The sequence below is a fragment of the Ambystoma mexicanum genome, chromosome 6p (assembly GCF_040938575.1).
Source record: "Ambystoma mexicanum isolate Mex_15411 chromosome 6p, UKY_AmexF1_1, whole genome shotgun sequence".
Lineage (NCBI taxonomy): Eukaryota > Metazoa > Chordata > Amphibia > Caudata > Ambystomatidae > Ambystoma > Ambystoma mexicanum.
Genome location: NC_090935.1, coordinates 104,344,011 through 104,371,377, shown reverse-complemented (window position 1 = coordinate 104,371,377; position 27,367 = coordinate 104,344,011). Strand labels below are relative to the sequence as shown.

General features: G+C 45.3%; 1 protein-coding gene across 1 annotated transcript in view; it reads left to right on the top strand.

Annotated features, from left to right (window-relative positions):
* LOC138511247 (receptor-type tyrosine-protein phosphatase kappa-like) overlaps positions 1-27,367 on the top strand; it is a 1,445,374-nt gene that overhangs the window by 1,186,072 nt on the left and 231,935 nt on the right. The window contains exon 25 of the mRNA XM_069626788.1: positions 25,086-25,185. Within this exon, the coding sequence (XP_069482889.1) occupies positions 25,086-25,185 (100 nt within the window). The remainder of the gene's footprint in view (positions 1-25,085; positions 25,186-27,367) is intronic.

The window sequence follows — 27,367 nt, the reverse complement described above, 5'->3', positions numbered from 1 at the left end:
CTTCATTGGCACAAGTAATCCTCTACACACAGGTCAACGAAGGACAAGGTCTCAGTTCATGACCCCAACATGTAGCCTACAGGCAAGTTATACATTAGTTTATACACAGAGGTCAAGACGGCCATGTTGTATTCCAAATGACATTGTCCACCATTTTAGCTCACAGGGTGACCTTGCAGAGAGAACCTAAAGTGGCGGATAGACCTAAAATGGCTGTTTACATTGATTCTAAGGTCGGCACCTTACAACGCGGATTTCATCGCAAGTGGCTTACAAGCAGCTTGGCGTAGGCCAATATACATATATTCATCACAATAGGAGGCACGATTTACTTTTCCCGTTCGACAGACTGGGCCTGTATTTTCTGCTATGGCATTATTTGAGTTCATGCATGCAGTTCTACAACCTCCAGCTATAAGTTGGTGCAGGCCAAACGAGCACAGGAGCCTCACACTCAAGGTCCATTTCAACATTCATCTTAACTAGTATACAAAGCCACTGGGGACATTGAATGAGTACACAAGGAAATGGTGTTTGATACTCTTGTGTACGGTCAGACAATCTCTCAGATGATATCACCGGCCTACGCTCTGTGGGGTAAGGGGAAAAGGGCTAGTCCATCTCTGGCAACTTTATTCGGGGAAACTAGTGTACCTTTGTTTTCAGAGAAGTATTTGTCTCCAAAGGGTGTGTCTGATGAACTTGGCTTGTTGCAGCTGCTGGCATCCTTCTTGGATTGACCTCATATTTACCTGATTAATATTGTGTTTTGATTCACCAATCCCATGGAGCTCTCGGCTACCACTATGCATCTGCAGTAGGTGGACAGGCTGGTCAGAGTGCTATTTGATGTTTCTCTTCACACTTTCCTGTACATTGCATACGTCAATGTCCTCTTCTACCAGTTTGTTGGGCACCTATGAGTTATGTGTTGGAATGGTGGAGTTTATGGATTGACTGGTCAGATGAGTGTTAAGTGCCAACCCAGTGGAGATAGCTTGTGTGCAGTTCATATGGTTTTATTCAGCGCACACACATACCTTCTTGGAATCTATATTACCTTGTTACCAACATGACATGATCTGAGTGTGCTGCTTTCTGAGTCAGTGCATTATATACTTTGGAAGGGTAGACAGTTGGCGGTCTTGGAGACTTGGGGAATGAGGTATATTGCTACAATCTTTTCTAGCCTCTTGATTACAACTTCCACCGTTTTGGAGTTCACTGTTTACAGTGTTAGGGTACATTGAGTAATTACCTGTGATAAGAGGCTTATTGAAAGTCACCGCCTGTGGTAGGACTTTGTTATTTATTTTGTTTATTTTTTTAAAGCCAACTTAAAATGGCTTACTTCCCTTCAATGTCATTAAATCTATCTCTGAGAATCCAGCATCAGTAGTGGTGGGAGGCTCAACGAAGAGTGGGACAGATTTGCAAAAAGAAAATCTACCTAACACCACGCTTTCCTGATCAATATCTTCTTCAAACACCTTGGCAATCTTTGGAAACCAGTGTTTTCTTTTGTTTGCTGTTTTTTTGTGTGTTTATTCTGCTTCTATAGCACCTTACACCAAGGCACTTTACAATAATGAATGTTGTGTTACAATAGAAACAATTACGGTAATAATTAAAAGAATACAACAGAAAAAGAACAAGAGCAAGAAAAATACCAATGAGAAAAAAATGTAATGATGATCCAGTAAACTGCAAAGATAATAGCAAGAAACAAAAATTAACAGTTGCGAGAACAAAACAGGCCACTGCCAAATCAGATGATACCATTAGCAGAAAGCCAATCTAAAAATGTAAAAACAAAAATCCAGGAAAGGGAGGGGATTGACGCATTCACAATCACAAACCGGGGAAAAGTTCAAGATGTTTAAGTGGCTCAGCAAGCAACTGCGGCCATGGGTGAGAGATTTCCATCGGCGAGACTCACAATCCCGCAAGTCGGAAGAGTCCGGAAGCCGCAGAGAGCCACGGAGGGTGCAGACACCTACCCCTGGAGCCACAACCATCTTCACAGTCAGGATTTGGTTTTAACAATGCCCTGATGGCCTTATTAGGTTTGTGGCACGAGTTGGAGGCTGAGGGTGTTTGGAAGGATGATCTTTGTGCCACGAAGCAGTGTGCCCTACTCAGGCTTTGAGCTTACACTGTGGACAGTGGACATGCCATAAATTTCTGATATGACTTTCACTGGGCATTGCCCGTTATAAAATACTTTCATCAGGGGTGTGGCTCGGAGCTGCCACGAGTGGAATGGCCTCCTAGGAGCTCCTGATCGGCCCCGTTATGGAACAAAACTAGAACGACTTATGTATGAATACGTGCCACGGCTGTCCGCCGAGTGGGAACCCGTTCCATGGCCGAATTATGATGGTTCAGCAAGTTCGTTCTCACGGATTCCCGCTCGTGGCCAAAATGGCGGCCGCGAAGCAGAAACAGTGGAGTACCTCCATGGGGGGGAGGGGCAGGCGTGCTAATGCAAGCAAAGCTGCCTAGCACTCCCAGCTCTCCACCCCCACTCTCCAGCAGCTTGCCTGGAGGCCGCGCACACCGACAGCCCCGATCAGCTAGCACAGCCCGGGAGTTCATAGCACAGAAGACCGTGAGTCAATTCAGGACTGTGCAATCACTATCAGAGTCCGTTTCGGGACTGATGCTCGTCTCTGGCTCGAAGTGCCTCCTAGTCCCAGCTTTCTATCCGGCACGGAGGCTACCCGCTGCTCCCCACGAGAGCGGCCAGGACGGAGCTGCTCCTCCGGGGGGGGGCGCAAGTGGAGAATAGCGCACCCCTGCCTGGGGCTATCAGCCTCTCACCAGCCTCAGCAGTCCTCGGGGCACAGTAATCCCCCACCACCTGAAACACTGCAAACTTGCAGGGTGGCACGGAGTCCTTGTGCACAGAACTCCCAGATCACATCCCGTTGGGCCTGAAATACCGCAAACTCGCGGGGCGGCACGGAGTCCTCGTGCCCCTCGAAAAGCACACCTGACCAGCACCAACATCCTTAAGGTGAGGAGTGGGGAGGAGCAGGGGTTGCACGCTGCACGCCTGAATCGATCGCTTCCCGCAGCCCTCGAAAGAAACCAGCACTGAACGCTACGGGCCTAGCCCGTCTAGCTGTAACTACACCCCCAAATTCTCCTCTGCCTGAAAAACCCACCTCCCCTATCATGAGGATCCCTAATATTGCACGCCGAGGCCCACCGCAATTGGCTACAAGCATCCGAACGCACACCACAACCCTCACCTCTCGGCACTTGCGCCCCACAGACCGCACCAGCCGGAGGAGGCATCTAAAGAAATCTCCAGAACTCTCCCCCTGTGGCACACTAGCAATAGCCCTACGCAGAAAGCCAGGCCACTGAGACCCATTAGCACCAAGATGTCAAAAAGCGGAAAGGCCTCTAGGCAAGCAGACATTGTCTCCTTATTAGCGAACACCACTAATGAGAGATCAAGAAAGGGGGACCTACCAGAAGACCCCCCCAACGCTCCCATGTCCACGGTACCGGCATCAACCCACTGCCCATCCCATGCGGTCACTAAAGCCGACCTACAGGACCTACTGACAGCCCTGACCAAATAAATTCAAAAAAGCACAGAAGAGGTCACGAAGAAAATGAACTCTCTGGACGGGCGGGTGGGGAAGTAGATCACAGAACGGCCGAGCTTGAAACCGAGGTCTGTGACCAAAGATTTGAAATCGATCAAGAAAGGGATAGGATCGTGGCCTTAGAGGCAAGAGGCAATCACCTAGAGGCAAAACAGGAGGACGCCGAGAACCGCTCTCGGAGGAATAACATCCGCCTGCGAGGGATCCCATGCAGAATTAAAAAGCTACTCAGATTTATGATTACACTTCCAGAAAACGCACTCTTGGAGCTGGACCGGGCACACGGAACCTCCCCGAGACGGGTATTATTACCTTCTCACCGGATGTACTAGTCAGAATCCATTTCCATCAACTGAAGGAAGAAATTATGCGCGAGGCGAGGCAAATGCACCAGATCACTTTCCAGGGTTCCATAATCTCGCTCTATCAGGACCTAGCCGCCTCCACTCTCCAAAAGTGGAAAATCATGTGACCTCTAACGGAATGGTTACGAGACAGGAAAACCCTGTATCAATGTGGTTTCCTGACCTCAGTCAAATTTAAATGGGAAGGAGCTCTAAAGCAAATTCACACGCCTAAAGAGGCGGACAAATTTATGGGCCTCAGAAAATCTGACGGGGAGTCGGAAGCAGAAGAAACATCCCGCTCCCTTTGGGAAAAGACTCCCACAGGAGAATGGTCGAAAGCAGGCAGGAGACGAAGACTTCGAGGTCCCCCTAAGAAAGACAACCTTCCGGCCTGACCAATCTGACAAGACCTAAGCTGAGTCCTTGCACTCCAATCTTGGGCTATTACCCTGTTCAGGTAGCCGTTCTAAAAATGAGGCACATCCCTTAGTTCACAACTACTCAAAACCCTCGTGGGGAGGAAGCCTTCAGAGACATCTACTCTCATTTTCGCCATCAGTGCGGGAGCAAGGATGAGCTCCAATATACTTCAGATCAGCGGCCCAGTTGGCCATCGTTAGGCACCGTGGTGCCACCAGTTACCCAGTGGCAGCAGGACAATGGTTCTACTGCCAGTTCAAGTTGGGGGGAATAAGGAGGGGGGATAAGTTATCATTTCAGTCAATCCAAAGCAGGGCATGCCGAACCCCACAAGTTCTGGCCTTACAATCATCTTTGCAGCACATCGCACCAGCATCTAAGCTTCCACCAGCCCAACGCAGCAAGCGATCTCCGCTAACAGAATCTTGGTCCCGGAGAGAGGGCATGGGCCACGACACACCTGACGCTAAAATGCACACCAATGGCTGATACAAGTGAAATAATGATACTCACGTGAAATGTCCAAGGCCTGAACTCGCCAAGAAAGCGTAAATCAGTAGAACACAGACTGAGCCAACTATCGGGAGACATCTTACTGCTCCAAGAAACTCACTTATTGCAGGAAGACGAATCCCGAGTGAGATTCAATAGATATAAACACAGAGCATACTTTGCCTCCTCTGGGAAGAAGAAGAGAGGAATAGCAATTCTACTAAGTGAAAAAGTTCCGCTATCCAAAATTACCATAAAAAGAGACCTGGAAGTCCGCTTCCTCCTTTTGAAGGGCCTATTTGAAGAACTCCCTATTACCATCATCTCAGTTTACGGCCCCAACACATCTCAGGCCAGCTTCATCACAAACCTAATTCCAACCATTCTAGCTTTTCGCAAAGGCCACCCACCTAATCATGAGTGGAGATTTCAACTGCATGCCAAACCCTCAAATGGATAAAACTCTGCCCCCTACGAACAAAGACATCGCGCATGCACTATCAATAGCCAAACTGCTAAGAGAAACTGAAACTGTCGATGCATGGAGGCTATTCAATGGCACCTCAAGGGACTACACGCACCACTCCTATGTACATAAAGGCTTCTCAAGAATTGACCTCATACTAATATCTGGAGTCCTGTTCCCATGTCTTAACAACGCAGAAATCCACACCTGCATGATATCGGATCAGGCCCCACTATACGCGAATCTGGTCATCTCAGGCCAAAAACAGCCAGTGCAAAGGCATTGGAAACTTAACGACTCATTGCTATTAGATGAGTGCATCCGAACGGAAACTGAAGAAACTATCTCCAACTATTTCAAAGAAAACAGACGGAGCAGTCTCCCATCAACATCATCTGGGACGCCATGAAAACGGTCATCAGAGGCACACTGATTAGTGCCGGGCGGAACAGAGAAGAGTCTCGAATATCATGGCAGCCAAGCTAGAGGGAAAAGTAAGGCAATTAGAGAGCGAACCGAACTGAAAGCACACAACTCCAGAAAAACGGAGAGATCCCTAGGGAAAGCAAAAACAGCGCTGGAAATGCATTGCACCGATCGCACAGCGAAAGCATTAGCATTTACAAAGCAATTCTATTACAGAATGCTGCGAGGATGCCCAACTACCGGCTCACTATTCCACATGGTATGGTCATGCCCGAAAGCGGAAAAATACTGGAGAGAGGTAATCAAACACATCAAGGACATATCGGGCCTCACCATCCCATGGGATCCTGGAATCATCCTTCTAGGCAGCACAGGCGACGGAGCATTCCCAATTACAGGCCAAATCCCCAGGCTATGTACGCATCTACTCCGAGCAGCAAAAATAGCATTGGCCCGGGTGTGGAAAAATAAAGAAGGCCCTTCCATGGCACTTTGGGTGAAATGCTGGGATATAGTGGTAGCCGAAAGAATCATTGCAATCCGAACAGGCTCCTTGAATAGAGCCCTAAACATTTGGGACCTATTTATGGACTACGCCACCAAATTCCCGGCTCTCACCAGGAGGCCTCCATTAACCAGATGGCTCCAAAGCCGCCCGCTCTACTGAACCACTGCCTCACACCACAACGACCTGTCATTCCATAGTCCACTGGGCAAACAAGGACTGGACAGACCACGGTCAGTAGTGACCATTCTGACATTGTTGCTCCCCTCACTCTGGCCTCCCGAGAGATGCTATTGCTCTGTCATATTTAATGAATGCTGTTCTGCGATTGATGTTATGATCTATGTACTGCTTATATGTAAATTCAAAATCAAATAAAATGTTATGAAAAAAAATAGTTTTTAATTACCCTGATTCAAATGTTTCCAGAACAGTCTCATTGTACACATAGTGCCTTCCGCCTGTTGTATTTCTGAAATTGTCTGATTCTTTAGAGTTCCATGTAGCAATCCCTCGAAATTTGAGAGTACCACCGTTTATTGTGAATCAACGCTCATCTGGCACAGGCGACTGTTTCTTTCCAAGCATATCTGATTGGTCTTCTCCAAGTCAAATGCTGATCATGATCTTGGTATTCTATATTGTATCAAAGAAGTTAATGGTGGTCTCAGATAAAAGTGCATCCTTGGTGCTTTGGAACACTTTTTGGTGATGTGCTGACCACTGACTATTCCCACTGAGAGTCAGATACTTTGAGTTTGGGAAGGAGGTCTGCCAATTTTGCAGTCTTAAGGAGGAATCAGTCACAGTAGTTGGCCGTGCTAAGAAAGCTGTGCATACCAGGGTCATACTGTGATATGATATGATATGGCATTTATAACGTGCCTATACACAAGTGTTTCAAGGCACGATGAGGCATGGAAGGGGGAACACAGGGAGGACAGGACAACGATCCTACTAGACCAGGTGTCATTCAGATCGCGCAAGTGCATGGGAAGCGGGCAGGACAGTGCAGTGCATGGTAAATATAACAAGTAAAGTAACGGCCAGCATGTGGCAAGTTCATGGGTAAGTGCAGACAACAGGTGTCAAGGGCTGGTATGGGGACTGTAGGGATACAGAAACAGTCCCCAAGTGTGGAGGTAGCCTGGTGGGCAGTGCAGGTGTGTGACGCTGGCGGGGGAGGATCTGGGCCCGAGATCGGAGGGTTTCCAGGTAGCCAGTGCAGTTCCAGTTGCAGCCAGGCGGTCAGCAGAGAAGAGGAGGAGAAAAAGCAGAAGAAAGAAAGGTTTTGAGGTGCTTCCGGAACCGGAGATGGTTCTCCTCAAGTTTAAGGGAGGCAGGGAGGCTGTTCCAGAGGGAGGCCCCAGCTGAGGAAAGAGATCTACCACCAACCCGTTGCTTGGAGAAGCGACTGACCCTGTGGGAGTTGGAGGCGGATGAGCGAAGAACTCGAGAAGGAAGATATTTAGGAAGAGAGAGTTGAAGGTATTGAGGCCCCAGGCTCCAGAAGGCCTTGGGGATGATGCAGAGGGTTTTGAACTTAATCCTCGCAGTCACTGGGAGCCAGTGCAGAGATTTCAGTCCTGGAAAGATACGATCCCTGGGCTTGAGGCCAAGGACAAGTCTCGCAGTCCTGTTCCAAATAAGTTGCAGAGGGCGGAGAGTAGAAGCAAGCAGATTTAGAAAGAGGCTGTTGCAATAGTGTAGCCAGAGCTCTAGAGACCGTGAACTTCTGACGGAAGGAGAGTAAATTAAGAATACCTCTGAGGAGGTGTAGTTGGTAGTGTGACTTCTTAGAGACGTCAGAGATGTGAGGAGAGAAGGAGAGTGTGGAGTCGAAGAGGAACCCAAGGTTTTTAGCCTTGTAGGTGGGGGTAGGGTGATGGCCAACAGAGGCTGGCAAGAGAGCTGCAAGGAATGAGTTGCAACTTGATGCCTCCCAAGGAGAGTGCGTAGCAGTGTTTTCCTTTGGGAAAACATATTTTAAAACTCCTTAAAACTCCTTTCTCTGTGATGGGACAGCCCATGGTCTTTTAAACACTGGAACTCTTATCTCAGTCTTTGCATTTGTTCTTCTTCTGTGTGGCATTATTCCAGAATCTCAGTGCTCAGTGATCATATTGATGTCTCCAATTAGCACAGTGAGGGCATGGTGAATTGTGTAATAGACTACTGCTGCGGTTGATGAGATGTCAAAGTTTAGTTTTTGGTACTTTCGGCGGCCATCATTAGTGGAGAATGTTCTCGGTTACCTTCAGCCAGTTGTGTCCTGCCTTTAGTGTACAGTTGGAGAAGATGGTATCTCTGGTCAGGTTGCTGGTCAGGTGACCTTGGTGGGAGTATTATACCCGTCTATGCATACTGCTTTGTTAGACTATGGTCTTCACATATGCAAACATGTCTAGGCTAGGTGGCTTTCTTGATATAGACTGTGGGGGAACTCATAATGCAAGGAACTCAAATCCTTTATATAATGCATGTTTTTTCTAGCACTAGCTGTTCTTTTACAACTTTTTCTGGCATAAAGAAATGTAGTCTTCCATGTGATGAGCTTGCAATACCAGTGAACCTGCCTGGGATATATCCTGGAGGTGTTCTAGGACAGCACTGTGGCAAATGCGAATTATAATGACCATCACACATTGTTGCTTTCCCATCAGTTTTAATGTTAAAGTACACACTGCTATTTATATATTTTTTCTTTAAAGCGCAGACCAAGCTCGAGAGCAGCAGTGAGTAGCCAGCATTTGGGCAGGCATCTTTTATCAGTAGAGCAGTCCTGTGAGTTACGGCATATGCATTGGTTTATGTGCTCATTGTGATCAGTCCTTTGTCAGGTGTTGATAAACCATGTTTTGAGAGATTTGCAAAATTAGATAATTTTTGGGCATGCCGAGCCGATATCGGAATCGCGATTTAGATGGTGCATGCCTGACAAGAGAAGGATTTTTTTGCGGGTCTTCTCATTGTGTGGATGTGTGTGATTCGAGCCAGTGGTCGATTTGCCGGGTGAGGACCGTGTGCCTCCAGGTACTCTGGTGTGCTACTCAATACTGCCTTCTAGATGATACATGCAATCTATTGGCCTGGTGAAGAAGTCCATTTAATTTAGTCGGCGTAGGATGGGGTGATTCAGTCCCATTTCTGAGAACCCATAATAAGACATGCCGCAGCGTGGTGGACTACTTTTAGGGAAGCTAAGTGAATGGAAAGACCCCTGTCAGGAGGTCATTTCCCCCTTCGATGTTCAAGAACACAAGAGCATGCCCTACGGTCCGGATATTATGCAGCAGGATGAAGAGTTTAATTTTGCAAAGGGTTAAATATTGGAACCAGGCAGCTTCTGGAAGGACAGGTTGCTGTCAATAGTGAAGCCTAAGGATTTTTCTAAATCTGAGAGTTGCAGGTTAAATTCTTCTTGCGGATGTCATTGAGTCATTGTTGGGCAAGTTGTTGTTTAGTGGGGGGGGCGATGAGGACGAATACGGTTTTGGATGAGTTAAGTATGAGGAAAGCAGTCGACATTAGGAATGGGTGATGGCAAGGTTATTGCGAAGATAAAAGCAAAAAGCGCAAAGCATATCAGTTAAGTGTAACTGAGTATTGTCTGCGTATTCCTGCATGGCTATATCAGAATCTTTGAGGAGTGTGCCCAGAGGCTCTATGTAATGGCGAAAAGGAATCAGTGAAATTATGAAACCTTTGGGGACTCTGCAGGAGACTTGGAGTCTGCGAGAATGAAAACTGTTCATCTAGACAGCCTGGGGTCTTCCCGAGAGGTAGAAGGTAAACCAATTCAAGATAGTGTCAGAGAATCTCATCTTGTCGGCGAGGGGGATGCATGGTCCTCGGTTTCAAATTCAGCTAAATAGGATGAAGCGGCATGAGTCATCATTATCCCTGATTTTGAAGGCATCATCCACCACCTGTGTGGTGGCTGTCTCGATGCCACACTTCTGGCAGAACCCAGACTGATAGTCATTTAGGAGCTGTAGTTGTTCTATTCAGGTGAGTAGCCAAGAAGACCCCATGCATGGGCATTAGAAATGGGAAGCCGTACACACACATTTTCGCCTTAGTCTTCCAGAAGCAGCCTCAGGGTTCTAAATTCTTCATACATAGCACTTTTACTAGTGTACCATAATGGTACACTAGTAACGCGGTGACAAGGGCGCCGTTGTCTGCTGTTTCCGGCTGTGTTAATCAAGGCACCAGTTGTGAGCTGCAAACTGAATAAATTGACTTTCTACTTAACTGAATACATCCCGCTCCGATTCGCGTAAGCCTGTGCCTCCTGCACAGCAGTTTGAAGCGAGCGCGGTGTTTGCTGAATTTTTCATTTTCTTTTTCTTCGTGAGGTCACGTGATCTGAGTCACGTGAGCGGACTGAAGCACCGCCCCCAGGAAGCGGGCTTAAAAGAAACACTCAGCCGCCCTTGCGGCGTTAAGACTGTTGCAGTGACAAGGGCGTCGTTGTCTGCTGTTTCCCGCTGTTTACACTGGATACGCAGTAACCCAGTGAGAGCCTGCACCCTCTACGTCCCTACACATTCAAAAGGAAAAAAACAGATATGGAGAACACCAAACCCAGAACCCGCCTCCAAGAGAAATTAGAAGAAACTGTTCCTAACTTTTCAAAACATACTTCAACACTGAACTACACACTGCGCCTAAAGAATCCAGCAACACCATAAGCAAAACAAAGCCTCTCACCCCTAGTCCGCCTCAAATCCTCAACAACAACAAAGAGAAACCAGTATCTCTCAGTCCTACAAACCAAGAACCGTCACTTACCCCTACCACTGAGCTACCAAACAATTCACCATGCTCTTCCAATGAAGAACTGAAGCACCAAAAACCCTCAACTGCAGCCAAAACACAGAAGAATGACAAAAGTCAGAAAACTATTAACAATCAAACACCAGAAACGACTTCCAAATCATCCCCACTAGTTTGTGGAAAAAGAGGCTTCCCACCTGCACTCCAATCTGATCTCCAGTTCCATACTCCTGTAACCAAAAAAATCAAAAGATCCAATGCTGTACCTAACACTGCGACAAAGAGCACTCATAGCAAAGCAACAGTGGCAGCCAACTTACCACCTCATAGACTCCCCCCAAGACAACTTCTCCAAACCTTCAAACCGGGCGTCTCGACCTTCAATCGACATTACAGAAATAGATGCCATCATGGACTTCCAAGAACAGAAGAAAACGAAAGCCCTAACAGACAAACACAAGGGAAACGCAAATGTGATATCTAGTACATCGACACCACTTCCCACCAAAGCTAACTTGTTCGTCCCTAAAACATTCCCGGAAGAGAACCAATTGAATGCAACAACGGCTGCACTAAACCAACAAGAGTCAAATTACCCTCCACAAAATGCTGAAAAAACACCCAATACTCCAGAATCCAGTAAAAGAATTCCAACGACCATGTTGGATCTCCAAAATACGCTAGTAGCTGTCCTATCAGTAGCGGTATTCCCCTTCTTAAAGATCCAAGAAGCAACAGTTGATGCCACCAAAGACCAAGCCACTCTACTTGCAATGAACCTAACAAAACAAACAAACATAGACTGCTTCATAACCTCAATAAAAGCGCGACTGAATCACGAAGCAGAATCTACAAGAACATGACAGAATCGTCTAGCCGAAATAGCAAGAACTGATCGACTAGACAAGCAAACTCTCATAGAAACATTGACAACATTTACAACCAAAATAATGGACGACAAAGCCAAAGGACATGTCCAACCGTTCAGGCCCCAAGATCAAGGTACAAGGCACCCTCATACAGAACATTCCTCACCAAAAGGCGAATCTAAAAAAGACCAAACAAACCCAATATGAATTTCAAATTCACAACCTACCAACTCATCTCCATATCGCCAGTACAGAACCTCCAGCATGCAGCCCGTTTGACATTTTTGACCGAACCAAATGCAATCAGCCGGGTAAAGCAACAACTACAAAAGAAACAACCAAAAAAAAACGTCAAACAGGATCACAAGATGGTGCATGCCTGACAAGAGAAGGATTTTTTTGCGGGTCTTCTCATTGTGTGGATGTGTGTGATTCGAGCCAGTGGTCGATTTGCCGGGTGAGGACCGTGTGCCTCCAGGTACTCTGGTGTGCTACTCAATACTGCCTTCTAGATGATACATGCAATCTATTGGCCTGGTGAAGAAGTCCATTTAATTTAGTCGGCGTAGGATGGGGTGATTCAGTCCCATTTCTGAGAACCCATAATAAGACATGCCGCAGCGTGGTGGACTACTTTTAGGGAAGCTAAGTGAATGGAAAGACCCCTGTCAGGAGGTCATTTCCCCCTTCGATGTTCGAGAACACAAGAGCATGCCCTACGGTCCGGATATTATGCAGCAGGATGAAGAGTTTAATTTTGCAAAGGGTTAAATATTGGAACCAGGCAGCTTCTGGAAGGACAGGTTGCTGTCAATAGTGAAGCCTAAGGATTTTTCTAAATCTGAGAGTTGCAGGTTAAATTCTTCTTGCGGATGTCATTGAGTCATTGTTGGGCAAGTTGTTGTTTAGTGGGGGGGGCCGATGAGGACGAATACGGTTTTGGATGAGTTAAGTATGAGGAAAGCAGTTGACATTAGGAATGGGTGATGGCAAGGTTATTGCGAAGATAAAAGCAAAAAGCGCAAAGCATATCAGTTAAGTGTAACTGAGTATTGTCTGTGTATTCCTGCATGGCTATATCAGAATCTTTGAGGCGTGTGCCCAGAGGCTCTATGTAATGGCGAAAAGGAATCAGTGAAATTATGAAACCTTTGGGGACTCTGCAGGAGACTTGGAGTCTGCGAGAATGAAAACTGTTCATCTAGACAGCCTGGGGTCTTCCCGAGAGGTAGAAGGTAAACCAATTCAAGATAGTGTCAGAGAATCTCATCTTGTCGGCGAGGGGGATGCATGGTCCTCGGTTTCAAATTCAGCTAAAAAGGATGAAGCGGCATGAGTCATCATTATCCCTGATTTTGGAGGCATCATCCACCACCTGTGTGGTGGCTGTCTCGATGCCACACTTCTGGCAGAACCCAGACTGATAGTCATTTAGGAGCTGTAGTTGTTCTATTCAGGTGAGTAGCCAAGAAGACCCCATGCATGGGCATTAGAAATGGGAAGCCGTACACACATATTTTCGCCTTAGTCTTCCAGAAGCAGCCTCAGGGTTCTAAATTCTTCATACATAGCACTTTTACTAGTGTACCATAATGGTACACTAGTAACGCGGTGACAAGGGCGCCGTTGTCTGCTGTTTCCGGCTGTGTTAATCAAGGCACCAGTTGTGAGCTGCAAACTGAAGAAATTGACTTTCTACTTAACTGAATACATCCCGCTCCGATTCGCGTAAGCCTGTGCCTCCTGCACAGCAGTTTGAAGCGAGCGCGGTGTTTGCTGAATTTTTCATTTTCTTTTTCTTCGTGAGGTCACGTGATCTGAGTCACGTGAGCGGACTGAAGCACCGCCCCCAGGAAGCGGGCTTAAAAGAAACACCCAGCCGCCCTTGCGGCGTTAAGACTGTCGCAGTGACAAGGGCGTCGTTGCCTGCTGTTTCCCGCTGTTTACGCTGGATACGCAGTAACCCAGTGAGAGCCTGCACCCTCTACGTCCCTACACATTCAAAAGGAAAAAAACAGATATGGAGAACACCAAACCCAGAACCCGCCTCCAAGAGAAATTAGAAGAAACTGTTCCTAACTTTTCAAAACATACTTCAACACTGAACTACCCACTGCACCTAAGGAATCCAGCAACACCATAAGCAAAACAAAGCCTCTCACCCCTAGTCCGCCTCAAATCCTCAACAACAACAAAGAGAAACCAGTATCTCTCAGTCCTACAAACCAAGAACCGTCACTTACCCCTACCACTGAGCTACCAAACAATTCACCATGCTCTTCCAATGAAGAACTGAAGCACCAAAAACCCTCAACTGCAGCCAAAACACAGAAGAATGACAAAAGTCAGAAAACTATTAACAATCAAACACCAGAAACGACTTCCAAATCATCCCCACTAGTTTGTGGAAAAAGAGGCTTCCCACCTGCACTCCAATCTGATCTCCAGTTCCATACTCCTGTAACCAAAAAAATCAAAAGATCCAATGCTGAACCTAACACTGCGACAAAGAGCACTCATAGCAAAGCAACAGTGGCAGTCAACTTACCACCTCATAGACTCCCCCCAAGACAACTTCTCCAAACCTTCAAACCGGGCGTCTCGACCTTCAATCGACATTACAGAAATAGATGCCATCATGGACTTCCAAGAACAGAAGAAAACGAAAGCCCTAACAGACAAACACAAGGGAAACGCAAATGTGATATCTAGTACATCGACACCACTTCCCACCAAAGATAACTTGTTCGTCCCTAAAACATTCCCGGAAGAGAACCAATTGAATGCAACAACGGCTGCACTAAACCAACAAGAGTCAAATTACCCTCCACAAAATGCTGAAAAAACACCCAATACTCCAGAATCCAGTAAAAGAATTCCAACGACCATGTTGGATCTCCAAAATACGCTAGTAGCTGTCCTATCAGTAGCGGTATTCCCCTTCTTAAAGATCCAAGAAGCAACAGTTGATGCCACCAAAGACCAAGCCACTCTACTTGCAATGATCCTAACAAAACAAACAAACATAGACTGCTTCATAACCTCAATACAAGCGCGACTGAATCACGAAGCAGAATCTACAAGAACATGACAGAATCGTCTAGCCGAAATAGCAAGAACTGATCGACTAGACAAGCAAACTCTCATAGAAACATTGACAACATTTACAACCAAAATAATGGACGACAAAGCCAAAGGACATGTCCAACCGTTCAGGCCCCAAGATCAAGGTACAAGGCACCCTCATACAGAACATTCCTCACCAAAAGGCGAATCTAAAAAAGACCAAACAAACCCAATATGAATTTCAAATTCACAACCTACCAACTCATCTCCATATCGCCAGTACAGAACCTCCAGCATGCAGCCCGTTTGACATTTTTGACTGAACCAAATGCAATCAGCCGGGTAAAGCAACAACTACAAAAGAAACAAGCAAAAAAAAACGTCAAACAGGATCACAAGCCTTTCTGAGCAAACTGCAACTCAACCAAGAGCACAAGTCGAAACCCCACCCCTCAACAACAAAGAATCCCATCAACAACAAAAATGAAACGAGCACTAATCCATTGATCAAAGAAACAACAAAGACTAATACAAATAATAACAAAAAACGGACACCCCAACCACAAGGAGAATTGATCTCAATCGAAGAACAAGAACCATTAGACGCATTACTGGATGCCATCAACCACGACACTGAGCCTAAAACACCAACAGCAGTAGACAAACAAAATACAACATTGATTACGTCTTCACTTCAAACTAGCAACAGAGAACATGACTCTCAAGAAGACTCAATGATCATAATAGATGAAGACCGTGAGATCTCTTCAACCTCAATCTACACGAACAGCGACGAATCAACGACAAACATGTCACTTGTGTATTCATCAATATCTACTGAAGAATCCTGCTTTTCAACGGAACCTGACGTCCCTTCTGATACCATGGGAAATAAACTGATTGACATGAATACATCTCTAATTAGACCAACATTTACAGATCCGCGTCAGGAGCCAAGCATATTCAGACTCTCGCTAACTGCTGTAAATCTAAGAGTGGATGAAAAACTAATCTTGAACAGAGTAAACATCCTCCGCCTACTGAATGCTATCCCGACATTGTCGAAGGTCGCTACACAAGACATCAACGTCATACATTTTCCGAATAAGAAAAAGATGGAAACAGTCCACATTGATTTTTATCACAACCAAACAATCCAACTAGTTATGTCTGCCAATAAACAACTTGCCAAATGGGGCTTCATCATCGAACCAATCAAAGTAACAAGATTTATGGCTCTCAAAGAAAAGAAATTGGATACCAACTTCAGGCCTCAAGTTGCCCCAATTCATCGCAAATATGACCAACAATAATCTTTACGTAGACCACGAACAACCGAAGAACCATACCTAACAAGAAATGACAACCAGTCCAGGCAAACAAATTCATACCAGATAACCAGCATCCTGGAAGTACCAAGGGAGAGGATCACCCATAAATATCCGACCAGAAATTCACTACCCAGAAACACTTTCCAAGGTATACAAAGGAAAACCTTTTTATAACAATCAACCTCAAACCGAAATTCAACAACAGAAACAACATTATATTCATGGAATACAAGAGGGTTCAAACATCTCCTCTCAGAGGGTCCTATAAAACAAAAAGAAACAGCTATAATATGCCTCCAAGAGGCTTGGCTATCCACAGAAGTGGTCTGCGATAGGTTTTCCACTTTCATGAACCCGGCAATCAAAGCACAACAAGGCAGACCATCATCCGGCATGGTAATCTTGACTAAGATAGACCCCAACTGGTCAATTGTCAGAAAGAAAAATATCCATCCATGGGCCCAATACATTGTCATCTGTATTTTCATCCCGCCATCCAAACCAGAGCAACCTCCGAATAAAACATACTTAACAATCTTCAACATCTATTGGAACGCAATGTCAATGACTGATAATAAATTCATAGATTCCATCTATGACGAGTACGATAAAATAGCAAACTCTTTCTCGCAAACTGAGTTTGTAGTCGCCGGCGATTTAAACATCCACCTCTACAACTCTGAAGGAATTCGTCTAGACACCCAGAAAATATTTCCAAGAGCAAGAAAATGGACCAAAGAGATTGAGATCCGCAATTTAACCCTAACAGAGCAACCGTTAAACACACAAGGTCAAATGCCCCCAACATGGTCCAATGGCAACTCCAAATTGATTATTGACTATATTTACATCTCTGAAGGAATAAAGAACAACTTAATTACCACTGAAAACTCCGCACAATCTAACAGCAATTACTGTCAAATCTCAATAACATGGCAAACAGAACAAATCGAGAACTCGATCCTGGATCTCCCAGAACTTGAAATAAACAACGGACTAACGAAACTAAGAATAAAACAGCATCAAACGATCGACTTAGTATCCAAATTTGAAAGATTTTTAATGCCTCACCATGTAAAACTCAACTATGAATGGGGACTCAGAGACTGCCAATCCTTCCAAAGTACCAATCCCATTGTTACACATAAACATGCATTCAATATGGAAATTAAAGAAAAGAAAAAAATGCTTCGGAAAAAAATACGTCAACTGAAAAAACTGAATACAACAGCAGCAAACATCGCCATAAAAAAAGAAAAACAGATTTATTCTAACTCGCTTAAATCAGTCAAAGGATCATTGCAACAAGCTGATGCTGAAGCTATTCTAGCGGCAATCAAAGGGAAAAATACGAGACAATTATGGTCACTTCTAAACGGAAACAACAGAACAACAAACATGATCCAAGAAGTTGATCCAGAAGCGTGGACTGCACATTTCAACACCTTATATAACAACAGTGCACATGCAGAGGCTATCCAACAAGAATCCACCTGCCCAAAATGGAATCTGAAATGGGAAACAGAGGACATCATTCAAACCATTAGAACTCTAAATCCATCAAGAGAGCCAGGTCCAGATGGATTATCAAATGCAATCCTGAAGGCTGCACCGGAAAATTGGACAAACCTCCTCTCCCACCTGCTCCTTATCATTGAAAAAAACCCAACGAATCCCACATAGCTGGACGTTAGCCATCTTGATTCCTATCTGCAAAACCGGTGACAGAAAGAACCCACATAACTACAGACCCATAGCCTTACTCGACCCGTTAGGAAAACTTTTTGAGAACTTTCTACTGAAAAAACTCACTGATTGGGCAATGAACAACGGGAAAGTTGAAAAAAGGCAAACAGGATTCGTAGGCAAAATCGGAACCAACATCAACTTGATAATACTGAGCCTCCTCAAATACGAGGCGGCATTAAGAAAACAACAGGTTTATGCGGTTTTCATTGACCTAAAAATGGCATTCGATTCAGTAAACAGAACCAAACTATGGACCAAACTGACATGGGGCTGTCCACCAGCAATTCTTCACCCAATCAAGGAACTATACACTAATACCTCAATCCGAGTCAGGCTAACAAAACAGGGTAAAGTCACACAACCGATAAATACCTCCAACGGTCTCAAGCAAGGATGTCCCTTGGCCGCCTGCCTCTACAATCTATACACCTACGACTTTGTCAACTCAATCAAAGATCCACTCTCAAATCCTCCGAAACTAAATAATGAATCAGTTCTATCATTAATATACGCTGATGACATCACAGTCATGGACAAAACCCCATCGGGTCTACAAAAAACTCTGGACAAGGTATAAACCTACATGACAGCCAATGAACTTCAGATCAACATAAACAAAACCAAAGTAATGAACTTAACTCAAAAAACAAAGAAGAACCAAAAATCCCAAAGTTCTATCTTGAAAGCAAAGAAATTGAAACAACAAAATCCATCAAATATCTAGGGGTAATGGTAAATGCGTCATCCACGGAACAACAGTGGAAAATACACATTGAAGACAAAGCCAGACCCCTGGCCAGACTAGGTCGATTATATCACTGCAAATTCAGGACATATTCCTTTAAATCAACAATCATCTTCTACAAACAAAAAGTTGTTCCCATATTGACCTACGCTGGCGAAACCCTGGTAAACAACCAAGGACTGAAATGGCACCTCTACGAAGCAATATTCTGGGTGAAAACAGCAGCAGTACCAAAGAACTTCCCCATGACAAGGATCCGTTTCGAACTGGCGTTGGAATCATTACAATCCATAATATCATGGAAACAGATGGACCTCTACAGGAAAATAATAAGCCGCAAAAAAATCCCAGCCATAGAAATATAGAAAAGCAAAAAAACCGCTACAAATGCAATGATTCTCCAACAATGGACCAACAGGGTTAAGACTCAAATGCAAGCTGAAGGCATCACCGAAGAAACGTTAATGAACAGGCCAGAATACGCAAAGCTAACACTACAAAGGAGCGACTGGATAAAAACTCGAAGATCAGACTAAATATAAACGCCATCAAGTATGCGAAATAGGCATAAGAGCCCTCCATGAACTTCCACCATACTTGACCTGTTTTCCAGATCGACACACCCGAGATCTCTTCTTAAGGTTCCGATTGAACATCTTACCAACCCAAGACTATCTGAGTATAACCCAACAGACAGAAATCAAATCCTCAGACTATCGCATCTGCCAGAACAACGGAACCAAAGAGACATTGTTCCATATCATCATGATTTGTCCAGCCCTACAAGAAAAAAGAAATTGATTCAAGGATTTCTTTAGGATATCAAAAAACCAGATGACTTCAAAAGAACGCTGGAATCATCTGCTAAAAGGCAACGACAAACATCTAATTCTAACGGCCATTAAATTTTGGATCGAGACCGAAAAGTTCACGAAAAAAAAATAAGAAGTAAATCTTTCTTTAGCAATTATCCTAGTGATTAAAAAAAATTAAAATAAATAAGAAGAAAATAAAAAAAAAATAATGGCCTGTGATAACTCAAATCCTGACCCTGATGATTCAACATTGAATTATGATATCTGTGCCTTCATCACTGGAATCAGCGTACATTTTGTCGTCGTTGCCAATGTAATCATTATTCTCTGGAACTGTTCCTCTTGCTAAGTATATGCGCACTCTTCATTGTGGCTGTGCATTGTCAGGGAATGGATTCACACTCATGCTGGGCACTCCAATTATGGGTGTAGTGCATTGTCAAAGAATCTACATACTGAACTGGTATCTGTGAGGGTATTTGGTCCTTCCGCTTCACTTTTTTGCACTCTTGGGTTGCCCTCGTATAACATTGAATGATGATTTGTACACCTTTTTTTTCAACATCTTCTCTATATTTTCTGTTTATAGAATTTCAAGTCCAAAACAACAAGAAGAAAAACAACAAGAACAGAGAACTAGTACAGGGTAGTATACAATAAGGTAGGGTCATAACAGTAAATAAAGAGTAAGTCCAATCACTTGAGTATTTTGTCTGAAGGTCAAATCATCTGGCGGCTTCGCTTACTCCCTCCCACCTGCATACAAGTTAAGTCAAAGTTTTGAACATTGATGGCTGGCGGTTTACGCACTGCCCCCGGTAACTGTTCTGCATAATTGAAAAAGGGGGACCAGGTGTGGTGACATTTCCACATGTTGCTCATGCGACCCGAAGTGATTTTTTACCGCCACAGCTGTATCCAGCAATTTGTCCACCACATTGGGATTGCCAATGGTGGGCAATGGTAATCTTTGCCCCCGTGAGGAGGTGGTTAATGAACTCGGAGATGTGTCCAGTTAACGGAGCGCCACAACCCCTGTGTCGCCCAATAGGACAATCCCTGGATCTCAAGGGGATCGTGAGGCCTGTGATTTGTTTTGATTAATTCCAGCACCTCCTGCCAAAATTTTTCAGATTACGGGCATGCCCACCATAAGTGAAAAAACGAGCCTAAGGCTCCACAACCCCTCCAGCACGATGGCGAAATTGCTGGATTACCTTGGTTCAAGAATTCTGGGGGTAAGGTACCATTTGTAGCATACTTTTATGGAGCCCTTTCCATTTGTGATGCATCTAGAACTTTTATGTGTAGAGGCCCATATCCGGTTTCACATCTCCTCCGCCAGCACTCTGCCCAAGACCCTTTCCCATTTAAGCATGTATTTCTCTTTCTTAGTTGTGTCCACCCTGCCTAGGAGCTTATAAAGAGTGCAGATCTTCCCCTTGGGGGCCAAAGTGGTTAGGGTGCTTTCTAGAGGATTCAGTTTGCTGCCTCCTTTCAGTTTTGTTTTATGCTGTGACATCCAGTGTCTAAGTTGCATGTATCTGAATCTCTCAGTTTCTATGACGTGGAACTTTTCCTTACATTCCTCGAAAGAGAGGGGGGCCCCGTTATTGAAGAAATCCTCAATCCAATTGAGGCCACCCGCCTTCCGCTCTAGAAACCCTGCTGCATTAAACCCAGGCGTAAACTCAGACTGGAGAGAGGGGACCTAAGGAGCCGCTGGCCCCCCAGCGGTTAGCTGCCTTCTTCCAACTCTGTATCATGTTCATATGGCGGCTAGAGGGCTCTTATCGGGAGACTGCTGAACCTGCTTAAGTTGGGGCAGTGCGGATAGTGGGACTGAGCTTTGTGCCTCCTCGATTTGCTTCAAGTGCGGCGGATTCACTGTTCTTTGCCATGTGAAGGCACGAGACAGCTGGGCGGCAAGGCAATACCGTGGTAAGGTCTGGGACCCCTAGGTGGGTGTTCCACGGAGCATGACCCTTTTAGCTACTCTTGGTTTTTTCCCCGGCCCAGATATATTTTAGCACATCTCTTTGCAGGGCCTCAAGTTCCGTCATGGAAATTGTTACAGGTAATGAGAGACAGTGATTTAGGAGCCATGGGGACGAAATTCATTTTTTAAGGGCTGTGATCCTCCCAACACAAGATAACTCTTGTTTGTGTCAGAGCTTGAGGTCCGTCTTTAGTTCTCTGAACGGGTTCGGAAAGTTAACTTGGTATACCTTATTGATTCTGTTTGGGATTTGCACACCCAGGTAGGTAATATGACTCCCCACCCATGGGATTGGTCCTTTGCATTCAAGTGTTTTCCTTCATCTGCGTGAGACGTTTACCCCTAGGGCGCTGGACTTTGACAGATTTACTTTGAATCCCGAGGCCTCACCAAACCGCTGTTTCTTGCACCACAATTCTCCTAGGGAGGAGTCCAAGTGTGTGATAGAGAGCAGCACATTGTCTGCGTTCAGAGATATTTTACAATTATCGCCACCCACCCGCAGCCCCTGGATGATTGGGCTAGAGCGGATCCTAGCGGCGAATGACTCCATTGACAGGACGAAAATGAGTTGGGAGAAGGGGCACCCCTGGCGGGTGCCAGCGGGTATTTGGCAGCTTAAGGTCATGCTCGGGGTATGGCAGTTAGCCAAGATCCAGTTTGTAAATGTAGGGCTAAAGTGTGCCAGGGTATTACCCACATAGCCCCAGTCAAGTAAATCAAACTCTTTATGCGCTTTATGCGTGATTAGAGAAGATGACAGCAAATTCCGTTCCATCCCTGCTGGCACATCGAGTTAGGATGAGGATGCGCCTGATATTGTCATATGTGATGCAGCCTGAAATAAACCCTGAGTGGTCTGGATGAATCAGCTTAGCTAAAATCCTCGCTATCCTGGTTGCTAAAACCTTTGAGAAGATTTTTGCTTCGTTATTCATTAGTGTTATTGGTCTTTACAAGCTGCAGATCTCTGGGTCTTTACCCGGTTTCGGGATCATCACAGTTAGGGAATCCCTCATTGTCAGTGTTATTCAGCCTGATTCTGGGAAGGAGTTAAACAGGGTTACCAGGCATTGGGCTACAGTATGTGTATATGTTTTATAGAATCGTGTGGTCAACCGATCCTGACCTAGGGCTGCGTTTTTTTAGAGAGGCTATCACCTCTGATATTTCCTCAAGTGTAATAGGGGCTGCTAGGGGCTCAATTAATTCCTGCAAGGTTTCTCCCCGGGGAGCCAATGCCAACTTTTGCTGATGCTCGGTGCCTATGATTGGGTCCCCAGTGATTACTACCCTGTGGTGCTCTTTCATCGCTACTAAATTATCCGCTTCCGCCGCCCATTATTCCGGGAGTGCACTTCTTGGTGGGTTGACAAAGTCCGACCCAGTGTCAAACATTGATGATAGTGGTTCAAGCTCAGTGCTGGCATGTTGAATTGTGTAGGCCCACGCTTGTTCAAGGTGCAGTGAACATGGAGTGACTGGTTTGGTGTGGTAGAATAGGGAGCATAGGCTGGTCTGCCCTCCAGCTGCTGTGAGGCCCACTCAGGGGGACTCGAGGACAGGATGGCTCCATTCAGGGTCTGCTCTCCCAGCTCTAGGAGATTCCGGTGCAGAGTGGTAGGCTCTGGTCCACGACAAAAGGTCAAACCTGATGTGCCCTGGGAGTGGGTAGAGGACATGTTTCCTGTCTTGGCCGGCTCCTTTTTCACCTCAGGTTGAGGGCTTTGAAAAGTACAGCTTGCCCAAATGAAGTCCAGTGAGTTCTTGCCAAGTGATTCTGCAGGACTTGAGAGGATCCGGGAGCATCTGGAATCTGGAGAAAATCTGTAGAGAATGGGAGGGCGACCCCTTCTTTTAAAGGCCAAAGTCCCTAGGTGATTAGACTAAAGCTAGCCTGTCTTAGTCCAATCACTGCTCTTGAATGGAGTGGACGTTTCCTATTTATCAAACCCAAAGTGCTTTTCTCTAGAGGAAGTGTAGGGGACAGGAAAGTGAAAGAGGGACTGAAAGAAACAAAATGGTAGAAGTCTCCTTCCATTGCCCAGAGCACACCTGCCTATTCTAGTCCTGCCCCCTTCCCTTCTCACTAAGAACAGATGCCTTTAGAGATGCAGCACCTTTGTGTGAGACTACTCCATTTTAATGGGTGCACTCCTTTGATAACCGGGCCCAGGACATCTGTTGCCTCTCTGGCAGAGAGTGTTACATGCCCTCATAAAAAGATCAAAGAAGAGGTCCAGTCCTACAGGTTCCTGTCCTGCCATTTGCAGTCTTTACCCAGCTGACCAGAATACACATCACCTTCCACGGCAGAGTTGACTCATAGGAGCTGACACATGTGCAGTATTAATTGGGATGTGACAGCCATGATCATAAGTAGTGCCATGCACAATGCCCAAACCCAGGCTTACCTTTATTTTACAGTTTACCCAGGCACTAGCATGGGTTACTTATGGCCATGGTAGTTATGGTACAGGGAAATGCTGCCCCTGCGCTTCGGAGACTTGACTGCCACTGCGGCGGTCGAGTGGACATCTTGTGACCTTTGAACCTGCTGTACGCCACGAGTAGTGCAGCCGCTGCGGATCAGTGTACTGATGCAGCAGGGTACACGTACACTCAACCTTTGGCATGTATTTGATGGAAAGGGAAGGTGAATCTGGTTAGCAGATTAACCATTGGAGATGGAATTACGTACATAATTTTATGCACTAATAGAAATTTAAAAAGTCAGGGCATTGCATCCTATCCAGGTGGCAATTCCTAACATTTACACAGAGAAATTGCTGCATCGATCTGCATCGATCTATTTACTCCTGGATCCAATTATTTGCTGGCACAGAATTCATTTCACTGTCCAGTATGGCCAAACTGACAACAACCCATCTTGAGTATTGACATTTGGAGTCCGGGAAGTGCTTCAAACTCTCTTCGTATCCGAAATTGCATGTATTACAGTGTGTTCAGTTCTGCCTAATTGTTAATCATTTTGTATTATGTAACCTATTTACTGTTCCATAAAAGTGTGTTGAAGTCTGTATAAGATGCATGTGCAGTGCGGTGTAGAATGAGGTCACACAGCGTCTCAGGACAGAGCATTGTTGGTAGAACTCCTGCCTCAAACTCCTGCTTAAATACAGGGCAGGGCCTTTATTCTTGGCCAGTGACATAGTGGATCATGACCTGTATGTGCATGAATCATCTTTCCCCATTTTCCTTCCAATGTTGTTAACCAACAGACACATATGTGTCACAGAGTTAAGTAGAGATTTTATCCAGGTTATCTCATACTGCATTTCTCAAAACCTGTCATACATTTGTATGGATAATAAAGAACAGCCGTATTGTAAGTGTAACCTCGTTATATTTTCAATTACCTGTAAAGGTAACTCTCATGCCAAAGAGAGACTGCGTGGATATTCTCATGAACGTCTTCTATTTTTCCAGAAACTACAGAGATTTTCAGGACTGTACAAGCTGTATGCCTGCACCCAGGCAAAGAAGCACAGTAACAAATTCAAGAACCGTGATCAAGAAATCCTTCCAGGTAAACCTTCTTACAATTGTCAGCATCTACTCTTATGCCCTGGCCCAAGCTTTAGGAACTCCTTTCCCAATTTATGACATTTCTGACTTGTTTCCTATTAATCTTGTGACTTAATTTAAACAGACGCATACTAACTTTCATATTCACACATCATGGTTGACGGGAAAGCCAGGCCAATCTGCCAAATCCGGTGCCCTCACCGACCACTAACATTCACAATTAGGTGTTGCAGAAAGTTGCAAACCCTGACCACTCTGCGAGAACAAAAGCTGTCTAAAATAACACATAATCAGACTCTGCGTCAGCCTCCACTGACATCAGTTGTGCCTCCTTATTTTATGGTTGGAATTACCGCACACATTCGCCACTGGCAAATCCCTAGCATCCTCCTCATCACACACAATCACTCCCCAATGAGGCCTAATATGTTCTCTTCTTTCAGGGATGGTTGAAGGTGAGGTGAATTTTCAGAACCAGCACTGGTGATGGCCCTGAGAAGCCAACCCAGTTGGTGTAGACAGATATTGACACATGGCACACTGTCTCAAGATAATATAGGCATAGCAGCAAGGCAGACTTCAGGAAATCAGGGACCTTTTGTAAGTGCAGTTAATCACTTTTAGAGACAATACAGTATGTACACAAAGGTATACACATTTACTATTAGGCCTTAACATTAAACAGGTAAAACTCAAGAAAAGCCTTTACCAGTAGACACCTTTGTACACATATGTATATATAGTTGGTAATCTGAAAGTGAGATCACCTACTCTTTACACTAAACCACTGTAAAAGCAGTTAAGTCAAGTGAAGCTATGAAACATCAAATATGAATGGAACAGTGACTTAAAAGATATATCACATACACTGCCTTATACATGTAAAGCAGGAAGCTAACATTAGCAGCCCTTCCCTATCAGGTAGGTTGGTCCAGTGTCTCAACAAATTCAAGGAAAAGGTAAGCACATGAAAGGGGAGTTATATATCTCAAACTCTCCTCTGCACAAACTTTGGCAAAGCCACCAGGTTGGAAAAAATGTAGTTGAAAAGCACATTTTTGAATAACAGGTAAAGAAAGAAATGTGGTGGTACACTACCAATTCCACCCCACTAGGGGCGACTGTAGAGTGATCCGATGCTAGACCTCCACCACTACAACCACATAAGAAAGCATTTTAGGGACTGGATTTTGCACCCCTGTAATCCCTATGGCAGGAGGGGGCATGAAAAGAGGTAGTACACGCTCACCTCTTACTCCAATTTCCTGAGTGACCACACCTGGGGTATGCGGAAGCACTGGGGAAATGTACTTCAGCAATTGGACCTACCAGGAATTGCACGTGTAGTTGCTGAAGTTGGTGTCTGGTTTGGGTCTGGCGACATGGCGCTACCAATCTCTGGTTCTGGGGTGGCTTAGACAGACTTGCAGCTGAACAGGCCAGACACCCCAGGACTGTATCCATAATGTATCCCATGATGAGGATAACCTCAGGATACGGCAGACGGAGCCCATCAGTGAAGAGAACTTGTTCGGGGATTAGCATGCTCAGTTTGTGGCGGTGGTAAAGAACAGGCTCCAGGAAGGCCCCTCCACATTCAGGGGAGCAACCACAGCAGCAGTGAGGATGTCAAGGTACAGGTCAAAGACACTCAAAGACCCAATGTCCTGCTTGAGATGGTGAACATTGCAGCAGAGAGGCCTTGTCAGAGGATTCCCAACTCACAGAAAGATCCTGTGATTCTTCAGATGTACACCAACAGCCGGCTTCATATGTAGGGTGCAGAGCAGTTTGTTCATACCAATCCAGGGGAGGAATACACCATGAGGGTGTTCTCTGGTCACAGGACAGCAGGCTACACCTGGAGGTGGCGTGGGCGATGCTGTTGTTCCATAGCAGCAGTCTTCTGAGTTTTCAGTACAAGCCCTACTTCTTCTGATTCTTGGATCTGCTTCAGAATGAACCTGTATCACCTTTACATATGCTGTGGTTCCTAAACACAAAGTAGTCACAAGGAATGGCAGTACTGTCTTCGTAGGAGAATTTATGAATAACATAATGTGGGGAGGCCATAAAAGTACCTGGCCTACCTGCGATGACTGCATAGCTTATCTTCTACAGAAACATAAACTATGACAGGCAGGCCTCTCACAGGCCTATGTAACACAGAAACATCAGAGCAA